Raw genomic sequence first — 16,774 nt, 5'->3', positions numbered from 1 at the left:
ATCAATTGGCTGTATATTTATGAGTTTATGGGCAGGGCATGGTGGCTCATGCCTGTAATCCCAGCACGATGGGAGGCCGAGGCGGGTGGATCACTTGAGGTCAGGAGTTCCAGACCAACCTGGCCAATGTGGCAAAACCTCATCTCTACCAAAAACACAAAAATCAGCCAGGCATGGTGGTGGGCACCTGTAATTCCAGTAGTCAGGAAGCTGAGGCAGAAGAATTGCTTGGACCTGCGAGGCAGAGGTTGTAGTGAGCTGAGATCACACCATTGCAGTCCAGCCTGGGCTACAAAGTGAGACTCCATCTCAAAAAAAAGAAAAGATTTATGGGTTTATTTTTAAATTCTCAATTTTATTTCATTGGTCTATATGTCTATACTATATTTATACTAATGCTACATTGTTTGATGACTATTGCTTTGTAGTAAGTCTTTTTTTTTTTTTTTTTTTTTTTTTGAGACGGAGTTCGGGAAGTGAATCCTCCAACTTTGTTTTTCTTTTTTCAATATTGTTTTGAGGTGATTACATGATTTTCATTCTTTGCCTGTTAACACAGCTTATTATGGTAATATGGTAGTATGTATGATTAACATGGATTGGTTTTTGCATATTGAACTAGACTTGCACCCCAGGAATAAACTCAACTTGATAATAGTGTATAAATCCTTTTAATAAAATTCTAAAACTTTCTTAAGAATTTTTGTGTCTATATTCACGGGAAATATTGGTCTGCAGGGTTTTTTTTTCTTACTTGAACAGTGTTTGTCTTTACTGTCAAGGTGTCCCCTCTTCTCTTTTCTCTAGGATATTACATAAGATTGGTGCAATTCTTCTTTAAACAACTAATATAATTCTTCAGTGAGGTTATCTGGGCTTAAAGTTTTCATTTCAGATTTTTAAATTATGAATTTGATTTTTTCATAATTATACAGCCATACAGATTATTTCATATTGGGTAAATTTTGGCAGTTTGCACTTTTATAATGATTGGTCCATTTCATCTACGTTTCCAAATTTATATGTGTATTCATAGTAATCCCTTATTATCCTTTTCATGTCTGCAGTCTATAGTAAATCTCCTTTTTCATTCAGAATATTTGTACATTTTCTTAATTTTATTAATATTAAAAAATAATATTTTATTAATTTTTAAAGCTAGAGATTTATACATTTTATTAACAAAGTAGATTTTTACTGGTTTTCTCTATTGGTGTCCTCTCTTCAGTATTATTATCTTTATTGATGCAAATATTTGTACATCTTTACAGGGTACATATGATATTTTGTTAAATGTGTAGACGGTGTAAGTATCAAGTTAGGGTACTTGGAGTGTCCATTATCTCTAGTATTTATCATTTCTATGTGTTTGGAATATTGCAAGTCCTCTCTTCTAGCTGTGTTGAAATACTCAATACGTTGCTGTTAACTATAGTCACCATCTACTCTGCTGTCAAACTGTTCTTAGTATTACTGATTTTGATTCTTTATTATTTTACTTCTGCTTGCTTTGGGCTTACTTTACTTTTATTTTTCTAGTTCCTTAAGTGGCAGCTTAGATTATTAATTTTTTGTTTGGTTGTTTTCAGTCAAAAGATTTTAATTTTTTCCTAAAAGTTTTATAGTTTTACATTTACTACCATGTAAGTTTTTTTTTTTTTAATTGTATTTGGGCTCTGGGGTACATGTGCATATCCTGCATCCTGCAGGATTGTTGCATAGGTACATACATGCCATGGTGGTTTGATGTCTCTATCCCCTCCCCACCATCGCCTACATCAGGCATTTCTCCTGGTGTTATCCCTCCCCCTCCTCCCCGCCCCCCAGTCTCCCCTTCCCTCCCCTCTACCCCTCCATCTAGCCCTGTGGGTGTCATTCCCATCCCTGTGCCCAAGTGTTCTCATTGTTCATCACCCGCCTATGAGTGAAAACATGCAGTGTTTGGTTTTCTATTCTTGTGTCAGTTTGCTGAGAATAATGGTTTCTAGGTTCATTCATGTCTCTACAAAGGACACTAACTCATCATTTTTTATGGCTGCATAGTATTCCATGGTGTATATGTGCCACATTTTTTTTTTTTTTTGGTCTAGTCTATCATCGATGGGCATTTGGGTTGGTTCCAGGTCTTTGCAAACGTAAACAGTGCCGCAATGAACATACGTGTGCATGCGTCTTTGTGATGGAATGATTTATAATCCTTTGGGTGTATACCCAGTAATGGGATTGCTGGGTCAAATGATATTTCTTTTTCTAGATCCCTGAGGAATTGCTACACTTTCTCCCATAATGGTTGAACTAATTTACACTCCCACCAACAGTGTAAAAGTGTTCCTTTTTCTCCATATCCTCTCCAGCACCTGTTGTCTCCAGATTTTTTAATGATTGCCATTCTAACTGGTGTGAGATGATATCTCAGTGTGGTTTTGATTTGCATTTCTCTAATGACCAATGATGATGAGCATTTTTTCATATGTTTGTTGGCCGCATATTTGTCTTCTTTTGAAAAGTGTCTGTTCATATCCTTCTCCCACTTTTGAATGCGTTTGTTTTTTTTCCTGTAAATCTGCTTTAGTTCTTTATAGATTCTGGATATTAGCCCTTTGTTTGATGGGTAGATTGTGAAAATTTTTTCCCATTCTGTTGGTTGCCAGTTTACTCTAATGATTGTTTCTTTTGCTGTGCAGAAGCTCTGGAGTTTAATTATTTCTAGCACAAAAATTTAGCTTTATACATTTTCATCTCAGCACAGCTTTACCTGTGACCCACAAATTTTGATACATTTTATTTTTATTTACAGTTCAATGTAGTTTTTATTTCTTTTAATATCTCTTTAACTCATGAATTTTTTTAATGTGTGCCTTTAATTTCTAAGTGTTTGTAGATTTTCATGTTGTCTTTCTGTTACTGTTTTCTGATTTGATTCCATCACAGAGAAAACATCATGTATTATTTCAATTCTTTTAATATTTTGTGGATTGTTTTTATGATCAAGAATATGTCTATATTGGCATATATTCCTTGGGTGTTTGAAATAATGTAAATTATATTCTTTTCCTGTGGAGCATTCTATACATTTCATTTAGGCCTTATTGAAACTTGTTGCTGGGTTCTTCTACATCTTGCTGATTCTCTGTATAGTTGTTCTATCAATTGTTCAGAGAGGGTATTGAAATCTCCAACTATAAATGTGAATTTTTCTATTTCTCCATTCAGTTCTAATAATGTTTGCTACCTATATTTGCAGCTTTTCTGTTTAAAGCATACACATTTAAGAGTGGTATGTCTTATTGGTGGATTGACACTTTCAGCATTATGTAATGTCCCTATCTGTCCCTGGTATGTTTTGTTGTTGTTGTTTTTGCTCTGAAGTTGTTTTGCTTTATCTGATATCACTAGAGCCACCTCTGTTACCTTTTAAAATTAATATTTGCATGGCGTATCTTTTTCCATCATTTTACTTTCAACCTTTCTAAATCATTATATCTGAGGTGAACATCTTGCAACAGCCTATCGTTGGATCCTGTTTTCTTCTTTGCCAATCTCTGTCTTTTAATTGGTATGTTAAGACCATTTTCATTTATTGTACTTATTGATAATGCTTAATTTTGCCAATTTACTTTTGTTTTCTCTTTGTTCTCTGGTTTTTAATTTTTCTATTTTCATTTTTCTGACTTCCTGTGGGCTACTCGAAGAATGTTTAAAGTTCCATTTGTTTCATTTATAGCATTTTTTAATCTATCTTTCTGTATAACATTTTTAGGGGTTGCTCTAGATATTACATTATATATGCATAACTTATAATAATCTACTGGTGTCAACATTTTGCCAGTTTCAATGAAACCCTACCTCTCTTTTCACCCCTTTATTCTCCTCTTTATAATGTAGTTGTGTTAAATATTCCTTCCACATACTTTACAGACACATCAGACAATGTTATAATTGATGTTTTAAGCTTCAAACATAACTTGGAAAACTTAAGAAGAGAAGGAAAGTCCGTTATGTTTACCCATAATTTTTTCTCTTTCCATTGGTCTTTATTCCTTTCTAATGTTCAATATTCTTTCTTTTATCATTTCCTTTCTGCTTAGAGAATTTTCTCTAGATATTCTCTTAGTAGAGGTATGTTGTTGACTAATTTTGTTAGTGTCTCTTAATCTGAGAATGTCTTGATCTTCCTTCCATATCTGAAGCATATTTTCACTGGATATAGGATTCTGGATTGACAGTTTTCTTTATTCAACTCTTGAAAAATATTATGCCACTTCCTTCTGGAAACCATGGTTTCTGACCAAAAATTCACTCTTATTCAAATTGTTTTTCTTCTATAGTTATCATTTCTGTTTCACTGCATTCAAAGCTTTTCTCTTCATGTTTCAGAAGTTTTGTTATTACAGGTCTTGGATTGGATTTCTTTACATTTATACTGTTTGAGCTTCACTCATCTTAAATTTCCAGATTTATGTCTTTTGCCAGATTTGAGGGGTTTTCAGCCATTATTTCTTGGAATACTTTAGCCTAATTCTCTTTCTCTTCTCCTGGAATTCCAGTGACTTAAAAGTTGGATATTTTGTTTATAATCCTATGTGTCCCTGAGTCTATGTTTATTTTTTTTCTAAGAAATTTTCTCTCTGTTGTTCAGATTTATCATTTCTGTTGTTCTATCTTAATTCTTTCCTCTGTTCTTACGAATCTCCTCTTGATTCTATTCATTGAATTTGTTTACATTATTGTATTTTTCAGTTCTAAAATTTCCATTTGCTTCTTCTTTATGTTTTCTGCTTTTTTGTTGAGAATTCTGATTTCTTTGCTGAGACTTTCTGTGTTTTTTTTTATTATTATTTGTTTTCAAGCATGGTTGCTATTGTTGTTTGAAGCACTTTAATGATTACTACTTTAAAATCCTTGTCAGGCAATTCTGACATCTGTGTCATCTTTCTGTTGGCATCTACCAATAGTATTTTCCATTCTGTTTGATATCTTACTGGTTCTTGGTATGACAAGTGCTTTGCCACTGAAACTTGGGCATTTTGGATATTACATTATAAGACTGGATCTTATTTAATATCTGCTTTAGCTGACTTCCTCTGACACTGCTCTGGCAGGGAAAGAGGCACCATCTTATTCTTCATTGACATCAGGGAGGGTGGCACTCTTCATTACTGCTGGGCAAGGGTGAGGATTCCAGCTCCCCACTAGGCTTTTACTGATACTACTCTAGTGGGGATGGGGAAGGGCACCTCATTACTGCTATGTGGGGGTGGAGTCGAGGCTCCTCATTTGGCTTTTGCTGATGGAATATAATGGGACTGCATTTTCTTCTATGTTGTTTGGCTAGAGTAGAGCAGTTATTGTTTAAAAGTTTTCCGTCTTGCTAGGCTACCCATTTCTTGTTCCATTGGCTAGAAAGAGCAGGCTTTTGTTGGGGTATTTCAGTGTTCATAAGCATTCTGGGTTTCTAGCTTCTTCAGCTCCAAGTCTGGTATATATGAGGCAAAAAGAAAATCCGGAATACTCACCACTGCATCATTGTTCAGGTCCCAAGATCCCTAACCAGTATACCTTTTTCTTTTCACATTTTAGTGTCATATTATGTTTGTTTTATATTTAATGCCCAGAGGTTTTAGTGATACTCAGAGAATGGGGAAAAATACTTCATATTTCCAGAGGCAGAGGTTTAGACATTGAGATTTTAGAGCCTGATGCTGTACTGCCAAGGAAGTTTATGGGAAGTAGAGTTGTCCTCATTTATTAATGTCTTAGCAGAGCTTTTATTTCATGTCTACATCATGAAAAACAAAAAGAAATGAAACTTTACCTGGGTTTGCTTATATCTACTTATCCGTCATGGAGGAGTAGCCATGATCATAGCCTGCTCAGTCAGTTTCCTGTAAATCAGTGCACCAGAGTTTCCTGAGCCCCTTTCAACATTCATTACTTCCATCCTATGTCTATCAGGCTTTGAACCGTTAGTCTGCTCACTTGGCTGTATCCTAACAGTGCCACAGTTGGTGGCTGCTTCTTCTATGAACCATAAGGCATACTCTAGTAGAGCTGAAGAGGCTCTAAGCCATCACCTAATTTAGCCATCATGTTTTCATATAAGGAAACTGCATCTCAGAGAACAGAGGAGCCTTTCCATGGATCCCGCTGTATATTACACAAAAGCAAATCCAGACCTAGGACACAGATTCCATGCCTGCAAGTGCAATGTTATTTTAGTTGCATCAAGCTACTCCTCCATCCACCCCTCTGCCTTCCAGTGAACTTTGTTCTGCCTCTGGTCAAGGACTGCGATTTTATCCCAGCCAACTGTGTCACAGAAATGCCACACATCCTTGGGGATGGTGGTACTCAATGAGGGTGGTGGGTGGGAAGAGGGGAAAAAGAATGTGGCTGACTCCACACAAACCTGTCTTCAGAGTGAAAGTCTGTGATTCACGGGGTCAGTGGTCTCATCTTCATATCTGAAAGACAGTTTACTTTTTGTCTCCCTAAGCCCTGTGTCTAGGTCGTTTGGGAAACGCCTTGGAGAGTCAAGAATAAAATTGCAGGTCAAACAATGGATGACTGGAAAAGTCGGCTTGTAATCAAGAGCATGCTTCCCCATTTCACCATGGTGGGAAATCGTCAGGAGCCCAGAAAGCTCCAGGAATCGGTCAGACAATGGGCTATGGGGGGAGGGGGGTGTTGAATGCTTCTAATCTTAAACTTGAACATAAGATGTGTTATTGAAATTTTCTGTGTAAACTTGGTGGCAGGAATTCAACCCAAAATATAAGGAACTCAAACCTGATCCAGAAGAGATATAGGAGATGAGCTGATCCCACCCCTTGTAGGTTTAACTAGAAATACAGTCTAAGGCTACATCTGGATTCCCAGTCTAGTGATCACTGCACTGCACCCATTCAATAAGAAAAATGAGGAAAGATGAGAGAGGAAAGAAGATTTTACTTTTTCTCCTAATAGAAGCCACTCAGAATGGCAAGCACTAGATATATTGCATGAGCTTCCTGGAATGACTGAGAACAAAAAGCTAGTGAATAGGACACAGAAAGGGCTTCCCATTCAACTTTCTGGCCCTGTTGTCCTTTTAAAAACTCATCTGACACACTTCTACTGTCTTCTCAGGGAACTCAGACATCATTCAAGTGTTCTGAAACTCAGGACTAGGGATTCCAGTGGTAGTTCTAGGAGCAGATTGATGATAGAAGGGACTATGAGAGCCATTGGCCAGTTTAATTTGACAACAAAAGCCTGCAACACCACCAATCTACCAAGATTAGCTCTGTTAGCAGGAGTTGCAGCAAACATAATAGCTGTTATCTCAGGGTATTAGGGCCACAGAGGAGTGGCTTGCTTAATCTCTGAAATTAATAGAGCAGAGAGGAAACGGCTCTTATAGAGCCGTGGGTCTGCTTCCTTCCTTTTCATAGAACTGGAAGCCCTGGGCTCTGAGGTAATGCCACTTCACATAACTAGAGGGCCTGTCTTCTCCAATTCCCAGGGCAATCCACTTTCAGCAACTCAGCTTTCTATTTATTTTTAAATTTTATTTTAAAAATTCTGATACAATTCCACAGATGTGGAAGGGGGTGCTTGAAATCTTATCTCCTTTTTTCTTCATTGCCAACCACCAACAACATGTTGAGAATGTGCTATCAAGTTAAGCATATAGATCAGGCATGCGGCCCCATGAGACCATTTATCTGGCCCCCCGCCACACTTCAGGAAGGGGCATTTCTTTCATTGGTGGTCAGTGAGAGGAGCAGAGTATGTGGTGGCCCTCCAACGGTCTGAGGGACAGTGAACTGGCCCCCTGTGTAAAAAGTTTGGGGATACCTGATATAGACATTGACAAAACTTTGTTTACTGGAGTCCCCAGCTCTCACAGAGACTGCAGTCAGGTGGATGGCAGAGATGGAGACATTACTTAGTCAACAGCCGGTCCAAGTTGCCAGGCCTTAGACCTCTTCTAGAAAGGAATATCTAACCTCCTTCCTAATTACCCTTTATATTTATTGCTTCTTGTTTATGATCAACAACTGAGTCAGTAAAAAAAAAAAAAAAAAAAAAAAAACTTCATAATGCTCCCAGAGTCCATGATCAGTTTTAGTTTGACTTTACATTTCTCTTTTGTTTCCCACTTGTTTCCATTCACTTGGGCCAAATTCTAGGAGAAAGGGTTGATGGACTGTGGATACAGGGGTCCTCTTCCCCTTGTCCCCGACTCCATCAGCACTCTTAAAAAGTGTGACCAGTACATAACTCCTTTGGTTTTGATCAGTGTACAGATGAGTGCACATATTCCAGGGAGGGTTGTCCTTAGAATAGGTCGTTGGAGCAGCCATCTGTGCTTTTACTCTGGAGAAGCTGTGATTGCTTACGTCATTTCCGGGCTTGGCTTCTCTTTGCAGATGGCCTTTAGAGCTCTTTGTAAGCTTTGCCAAAAATTCACATTCATTGCTTTAGGGTCACACTTGGAACTTGATCAGGATCAGCCCTCTACCTCCTCTATGCCACACCTCGTTCTCTGAAAGAGTTCTCTGTGGAGTTCTGAGTGGCTTGAGTATTTCTGAAACTTCAAGCTGACCTAGAACACCAAGAATTCACCCCAGTTGAGGAGATAAAAAAATTTTAAAAATTTACCTCAGGCTCCAAAAGCAACTCTCTCAGATGGTCTTCATCACAGTTGAAACAGCATTGGACAACATTGAGAGAACCCACTTCTTTGACTGGATGTGACAGGTGCTGCGGCAGGGGATCCCTGTAGCCTCAGGAAGATACCCAGTGCTAACATGAAACTCTGCTGCACATGCTGAGGATCTCAGAATCTGGGTCTTTATGGACTAAGGTTGACCAAATAAAAGCAGAATGGGCTGTGAGTTCACCAGGAAACCTGTTGTCTAAACAAGTTATTGCTAAGCCTGGAAAGTGAGTAGTGGAAGGAGGTCCTTTGCAAAAGCTGGGCTTGCATTTACAGAGTGTAGCCTTAGCTGGATCTCAGATGCTCTCCCTTGACACTGCATAACACACAGGGATGATACCCTGAACCCTAGTCCCAGGAAACCATGTGCATCTGGAAGCATGTTTCTTGTACCACTCTCACTCATCCTGAAAGCATTGCTAACAGAGATTTGCTTCAGGCATTCAGCTTAACTGGTTCTCTTGTTCTTTCCCAGAAAAGAAACAAACAAAAAACATGTTTCAAATCAATCTTGAAATAAAATGATATCAGTTCCAGAGGAGAGTTCTCCATAAGCAGTCCTTGAATTTACATGGAAACAATTGTCAGCTCCCTGGAAGGAAAGCGTGCATCCGATGTGACACTTGTTCTTGGCCTAAGACTTGGGCTCAAAATACCTGGGTTCTAGTCTTGTAGTTACTCCTCACTAGCTATGGGGCTTTGTCCATCCTTTGCCCTCTCTGAGAACAAAGTTCAAATGAACCAAGAGTAAGAATAACCACCTTTAATTGAGCATTGACTAGGTGCTAGGCACTTCGCTAAGCATTTGTGGGACAATATCTTCTATAATCCTCATGATAACCTTGGGAAGAAGAAGCTACTAATATCTCCAGGAAACCGAGGCTCAGAGAAGTTAAGCAATGTGACTGAAGTCACAGATAAAAGAAGTGACAAACCCAGGCCAGTGTCATTATCACTATACTCTAATGTCCATTGAAAACCACTAAATGCTGAACACATATCAGGCAGGGGCCATCATCATAAGAAATCTTAGTAATGCAGTACTTTTTCAGCATCTGTTCATTCATTTAATAGTGTAACTGTTTAATGACTCTGGCAATCTGGAAACAGAAAAGTTTGACCTTTTGAACATTTGGGCAAGTACCCAAGATTAATAAGGCATCCAGTCTCTGCAGTTAGTGTATGGAGTTTCAACAAGGGGCAGAACATTTGGTCCTTACCTTTGAAGTTACTATCTTGATTCTTTCCATAGATTGGTAGGTCAAAGGATTGCTAATGTGAGAATCTAGAAGGCATTAGCACTCCCATTTGCAAGTGTTGCAGAGCCTGAATGGAGTTGAGACTCAGTGTGCATGTCACATGCCATCCCTGTCTCAGGCTACGGCCCACTGTAAGTGGCAGTTTCCTCCAGCTCGGAGCAGGCACCTATCCCCTTCATAAGGCAGCTCCTAGACAAAATGCCCCTCATACAAAGGGCATGAAATCTACAGTTGGAGGAGGAAGGGGACACAGTGCTCTTTGCACATCTTCTATGTTCATCCATTTGATGTTAAGAAGTGACTTCCTGTAGCGATTACAATGGGATGCCGTGCCCAGTATTTCTTCTGAGCTTCCCAATCAGTCAGTGGCTGAGCAGGGTGGGGGGATTGTTATTATTCTCCTTCTTTATGGATAAAGAGAATAAAGTCTGAGAAGACCAGTGACTTTCAGAAGGCTATCCAGAAGGTGGGGTCCTACATCAAGGGTCCTCATTTGGGTGGCCCCAAGTGCAGTGTGCTTTCCACCTATGGTACAAAAAAAAAAAAAAAAAAAACAGCCCCTCAGCCCACATCTTTCTCATCTCTAAATGCAAGTAGGACTGAAGAAGGAGGAAAGAGGAGCCCTCAGTGTAACAGGGTATGTGGACATTTGGGTGGCTACAAAAATACTGGCCCCATTCTATCAGTCCCTTTTCTGTAGACTGGTGACCTTAGACATACCCAGTAGGAGGAGCTCCAGTCACCTCCTCCCTTGATGTGTGTGTGACTGGGTTAAAGATTTCTGCCCATCAAGTTTGGGGGGCTGCAAAAGAAAAGTGCTGGACTCAGGAAGGAGACCTCAGACTTGATCCAGGGTTGGAACAAGCTATTTGTGAGCTTTTGAGCAGATTTATTTCTTCTTGAGGTCAGAGGGTGTGGGTGTGAACTCTAAGGGCCTGTCTATCTCTGGCCTCCTGCCACATTTCCAGGGTCCCTTCTCTGTGGCCAGCCCTGTGCTAGACCTTGAGCTCCAGGAGTTTATAGTCTAGGAGCAAATTATTTCCAGGTTTCCTCCACTGGGAACAACTCTATCTCACTCTGTAGTTCTTGATGAAACCTGGAGACAAGTGGTTGAGTGTCTCTCTTGTGCAAGGTACTTTGTACACATTAGCTCATTTGCTCCTGTGTCACAGAGATTGATATTTCCACTTCCCCAGGGAGGAGACTGATGCTCAGAAAGGATGGAGACTTTCCCAATGTCACACAAGCGGGTAGTTGTAAATTCAGATCTCAAACTCAGGTGCCCTGCCTCCAAATCTTTTCCTACCCTGATGCTTTCCATTCCCAGATTAGGAGCTCAGGTAGCTCTGTGGCTTTCTGTAGGCCAGGCACTGTTCTCAGACAACCCATAAACAGGTAAAGAGTAGAAGCACATTTACTTCATTCCAGTGGCTCCCTTGAACCTTCCAATCAGCGTTGTCCACTGCCAAACGTGGCAGAAAGCCAGGCTGCTTAAAAACCCCATCAGTAGAGTGGGGTTAATAACTCTGCTCTCTGCCTATGTCAGGGTTTTGGGGATGGTGATGAACAAGTTATGGGTGTGCACGTGTTCCCAACAACACAGAGCATGGTTCTAAACTACACACTGCTGTGAGCACTTTTTTTTTTTTTTTTAATGATCAGAGGTTGGCATTAGCTCAGAGGTTTTTGATATCAGAAGAGTGATGGGAAATGTGTGTCCTGACCCCTGAGGATCCCACAGTCTTATCAGCAGCCCCACTGCACTGAGGAGACCTGGCTCTGTAATGTAGCTGTGAGCATTCTGGGTCAAGGGCAGCAGTGTGTATGTGCCTTTCTACTTTGGGGATCTTCCCCATGGAGCATGCAGCTGCTCACTCCCTTTGCTCCCTCCTCCTTCTCCTACAGTAAGGGTTCTTTCCTGTTCCAGACACCCAACTGGGGCAAGAGGCCAGGCAGAGGCCTTTCCTTCACACAGACCTTTTTCTCCAAAACTGAACACTGCTCAGCTTGCAGGACACCACTGGGCTTCGCATTTGGGTCCTGCCTGGGTAGCCTGGCTCAGTAAACCAGTGACCTGCAAATCACAGTCTGTTTGAAAGGAGGATGCAGGTGAGGGGAGCTCCATTTTTCAGCTGACTTCTGCAGGCACTTGGGAGCATGACACTGCCTATTTCTGAACTTTCAGGAGCCCATGCTGGCCTCACCTGCATTCCTGCCTAGCTCTTTCCCATAGTTTCCTTGACATAAGGCCCAAGGTCACAGGTTTCTGGAGATGAAACTGCCCCAGGAAAGAGGGGGATGCCATTGGACTCCAGGGCAGCGTTGAGGCTCAGAAGTGTATACATTTCTAGGGAGTATGCAGACCCAAGGGGCAGCCCTGTGGGTGTGGGCCTGGGGCTCCTCAAACTCTGGGCTGGCCTGTATAGGCAGAGGCCTCTTGCTTTTACTGAGAACCCACAGCTGGAGAGCCCAATGTTTATCTTTTTATAAATAGATATTTGGGTTATAAGCTACCCTTGGAGTGCCACATTCCAGACTTCTGGGGAGGAGGGACATGAACTTCTAAGATTTGGGCAACAAATTTTGATTTCTGCAGTTGATATAGAATCATTTGTTGGAAATCTTCCTCCTCCCCTTTTGCTTTTCCTTTTCCTACCCTCCGTTCCTCCCTTTCTCTTCTTCTCCTCATCTCCTTCCTCCCTTCTCTCCAGATCTTCAGCCCCTAAATTCCAAAGTTAGAAAAGCAAGCATGAGCCACTGGCCGGTGGGCACCCAAACCCAAGGCCCAGGCACATCTCTGCTGTCATTGCCTCCCTCTCTCTTGCTCAGCACAGGCCTCTTTGTCTGCCTCGCTCCAGTGCCCTGACCCTGACAGTCCTTGCTCCTACGCCCTTGGAGCTGTGGCTCAGTACATGGCATAAAGTAACTGCTCAATAAGATGCAGCTGCTGTTCATCTTGGCCAGAAGGCCCCTTAGGAACCATCTAGGCCACCCACATTGCTGGACACAAGAGAAGGCCAGTGTCATACAGAGTGGAAGGGATGCATCTAAAAAGTCATTGTCTCTAGGTCTTACGCTGGAAATGGGAAGAGAACAGAATTATTTGCAGAGTACCATTTTCTCCAATGGTTCATTCACATCTGCAGATGCCAGCTGAGCCCTGTCATGAGGCCTTGGGGTCACCAAGATGAAAAGGAAACGACCTGGCCTTCAGAGAGTTACATGGTGGAGGTGGGAAATGCACAGGCCTAACATGGCAGCCTCAAGATTGGCCATAGCACCTAGGATGGGGATGGAAGGGGAAGAGGTGAGACTGTATCATCAGACAGACCCCTGAGGGCCCGAGGGTGGAGGGTGTGCTTTGATCTACTAGACAATGCAAATTCTTCAACGATGTACAAGACTGTAAGAGCAAGGCCCAAGGGAATCCTGGAAAGGATGATGTTTCTCTCCTCTCACTGGAAGCTTCAGAGCACCTGCAAACAGGCACACAATGAGAAGTGTCACTAGTGCAGGTGAGAAAACATTTGGGACTGCTGCATCACTTGCACGGTTTAGAAATGGTCACCTTATTTGCACTGTGGCAGAAACCTTTCAGTTTTTCTGCTCTAGAAAGATTGCCCACCCACTCTCCTACGAACAGTGGGCCTACATGGCCCCCTGCAATGTGAGGAGGGCAATTTGGAAGGAACTTATTTCCTTTAGAGAAGATGCTCAGTTCATGCTCTAGGTCAGGAGTTGGCAGGCTAAATCTAGCACACAGGCTGTGTTGGTAAATAAAGTTCTATTAGCGCACAGTCATGCCCAGTCATTAACATAGTCCACTACACAGAGTTTCAACAGAGAACACATGGCCCGCAAAGCCTAAGATATTTACTTCCCAGACCATCATAGAAGTTTGCCAACACTTACCCTATGTTACTGGGCATTTGGTTCAATTGTTTCCCCTAATAAACGGTACCCATCTGAAGTAGAATTACAGGTCCTCATGCCTGCCACATGTTTAGCCTCCCGTCCTGTGCCTAAGCTAGCCCCAACTCACCCTTCTCAAAAGTTTTTCCCTCCAAAACTGTTCCTTTTCCTTCCATTTCTCCTCCCATCAGCATCCAGAGAGGTCTTTTTCAGAGATGAAGTCAATCGTTCCTCTGCTTAAGCTCCCCAATGGCTTCCCTACAAACAAAATATAATCCAACCCCCTTCCCATGGCCTGCAAGCTCCTAACTACTTTCCTGGTGCATTGTATGACACACACGCTGGCTGCCCACCCATCACTGGAACAGTCCAATAGCTTCCCCCAGGGCCTTCCACTTGCTGCCCTCCTGCCTGGAGTGTTCTGCCCCCCAGTCCTTCTCCTGGCCTGCTCCTTCTCACATTTAGACCTTCAGTTCAATGTCCCCTCCTCAGAGGAGCCACCGGCCATTCTATCACATCAGTACTTTTTCAGTCTTTGAAAGAATACTGCACACAGTCTTATCTCGTTCTTGTTCTTTAATTATCGTTTATCCCACTAGAATTCCAGCTCCTTCTCTCCGGTTCCCTACTTCTCTCCCTGGCCTGTCCTCATTCTCATTGAGGTATCTGTTCTGGGCCCCCTTGGCAGCCCTGCCTGCCCTGTACTATCAGATGCTGTCATCCCTGTAGTGGAGGAGAGCCCAGTGCCACTCTCTGTAGGTGTTTCTTTTCCTAGAATAAACTTCAGGCCCTAAAGTTGTCTAGCATTAGGGCTGCCCGTGGATGCTGTCAGCAAAAGTAAACATTTTCTTGACTTTTCCTCCCTCATCAAGCCCTTAGAGTTTAGAACAATGAACTTGGCCTATATAAAATACCTCCAGGAAGTCAGTCCTCAAACACCAACACCCAACATCTGCTTTCTGAATATATGGCTTCAAACAGCTAAGTGTACAGTACCTAACTGTTGTCTATCCTTTTGTTTTTTTAGCCACATGACATCTAAGGAACTTAGAAATGCCTTGCCCTTTCCTGTAGTTAAATTTGACATAAAATTACTTTATTGGCAGCATATTAACAAACAAAAATCTCCTCTGTTTTTTCCCAGTAATTCAGTTTCAGTTTTCCAGGTAAGAAAAAGATAATTCTGAATGACTATGAGGAGACAGACTGTTCTGAGGTTTCCATTAATAACATGTTCAAAGTGAGCCTCTTCCTCTGCCCCAGTCAGTGGTGCTGTTGAGAGAGTGGTACAACAAGAATGAGATATACTGTGGGAACTTGCCCTGATCCCAGCACCACCAGCACCACGAACACTCCCATCAACACCATCACTACCACTCTCACTTCCACCACCACCACATCCACCACCACGTCCACCACCACTCCCCTCACCTTCACTACCACCACCACCCTTTAAATCAACACCATTACCATCATCACCATTGTTACCACCATCCCACCATCCCAACTGCCACCACCACGTCCACCACCATCATCACTATCACCATTACTTCCATCATTAACACCTCGATCACCTCTACCATTACCATTATTACTATCACTATTCCCTCTACCACCACCACCCTACCACTTCTCTCTCTCTCATGCACATGCACATGGTTATATGACATATTTCATAATGCAATTATAGACACTGTCCACATATAGTGAAATAAGTACATGTTTTAAAGTTGTCATTATTTTCAATATAGAATCTACTCTTGTTGCTATGTGCTTTGGAGGCTGTGGAACATCCACATGTGTTTATGGCCAAAATTGAATTAGGATTCATAAGAAAGAGCTATATCTCCAAATGCACACTTTTTAAAAAGATAAGTTTGGATGCGGGATCTTTCACTTTATAAAAGGATATACTGAGGATCTCCTTTCAGTGACAAATTTTTGTTGCTGCATTTTATTATGATTTGGTTTACAAAAGTTAGCCTTTCACACAGCTGTTCAGGAGTGCAGCCAATGACTAAAGGGAGATCTGCCTTGAATAGCAAATGCTGCCTAGTAAACCATGTTACAGGCTATTTTGGGACCACCAAGAATGTGTTTGCATTTTCAAGAGTAGAAAGAGAGATAATATTTATTTGGTATCTACACTATGCCAGGCACTATGCTAATAACATTTTTAAGCTCGTTTTTAATCCTTACAAAAAATTTATGGAGGCTTCACTTTTTTCCATTTCGTTGGCAAGAAAACAGGCTTGCAGAGGGAAAAATGACTTGCCCAAGGTAACCACCAATTAGAGACAAGGTTTAAACAGACTGTGAGGGCTCGAGGCCTACCTCAAGCCCCCTAATCATCCTACACTGTTAAGTTCTTCTATTAGAATTTGTTGTCCAGAAGGTTTTGGTTTTTGTTTTTCATGGGTTTTGTTTTTTTGTATAATCAGATTATCGATTTGCCTACAATGTCTATAATGTGCAAGGAGTGTATAGCAGTCCAGTCAGTGCACCCTGGCACTTGAGAGCTCATTAAGGGCCCAAGAGGATTAGCAAATTCTCAGTAGTCAAGCTACCCTAATGTGCATCCTTAAAACTACAAAAGGAGATTTATCCTCTGAGATCACTGTTATGTTGCACTATCCTGTGATGTATGGTTTGGGAAACCTTGGGGCAAGTACAGCAGTCCCTACAGGCAAATCAAAATGTTATGACTGAAACTAAAAGTAATTATTTTATCCTCACTCTAAGTGTGAAGAACTGAAATGACCTACTTTTCCTTTAGCACCCCATAATTACCTCTGTATTCATTCGGGGAAGTCCTGGCTTACTGCTGAGGTGTCCACACATCCACGATACACACCTGGGGCTCTAGGGCTTCTGCTACCTAGGCTGAACTCTGGAGTCC

General features: G+C 41.5%; 1 protein-coding gene across 7 annotated transcripts in view; it reads left to right on the top strand.

The window, feature by feature from the left end:
* The window catches only part of MAMLD1 (mastermind like domain containing 1), a 137,605-nt gene that overhangs the window by 66,593 nt on the left and 54,238 nt on the right, over positions 1–16,774 (top strand). For 6 of the 7 annotated variants that reach the window (XM_074392008.1, XM_039464140.2, XM_074392011.1 and 3 more), the window contains one exon: positions 6,497–6,655. The exons of the other annotated variant lie outside the window; for it this stretch is intronic. In XM_074392008.1, coding sequence (XP_074248109.1) covers positions 6,560–6,655 — 96 coding nt within the window. In that variant the 5' untranslated portion in view covers positions 6,497–6,559. The remainder of the gene's footprint in view (positions 1–6,496; positions 6,656–16,774) is intronic. 7 annotated transcript variants of the gene reach the window in all.

The sequence above is a fragment of the Saimiri boliviensis genome, chromosome X (assembly GCF_048565385.1).
Source record: "Saimiri boliviensis isolate mSaiBol1 chromosome X, mSaiBol1.pri, whole genome shotgun sequence".
NCBI lineage: Eukaryota > Metazoa > Chordata > Mammalia > Primates > Cebidae > Saimiri > Saimiri boliviensis.
The sequence above is the reverse complement of the archived record's forward strand: the minus strand, read 5'-3'. Positions and strand labels throughout refer to the sequence as shown.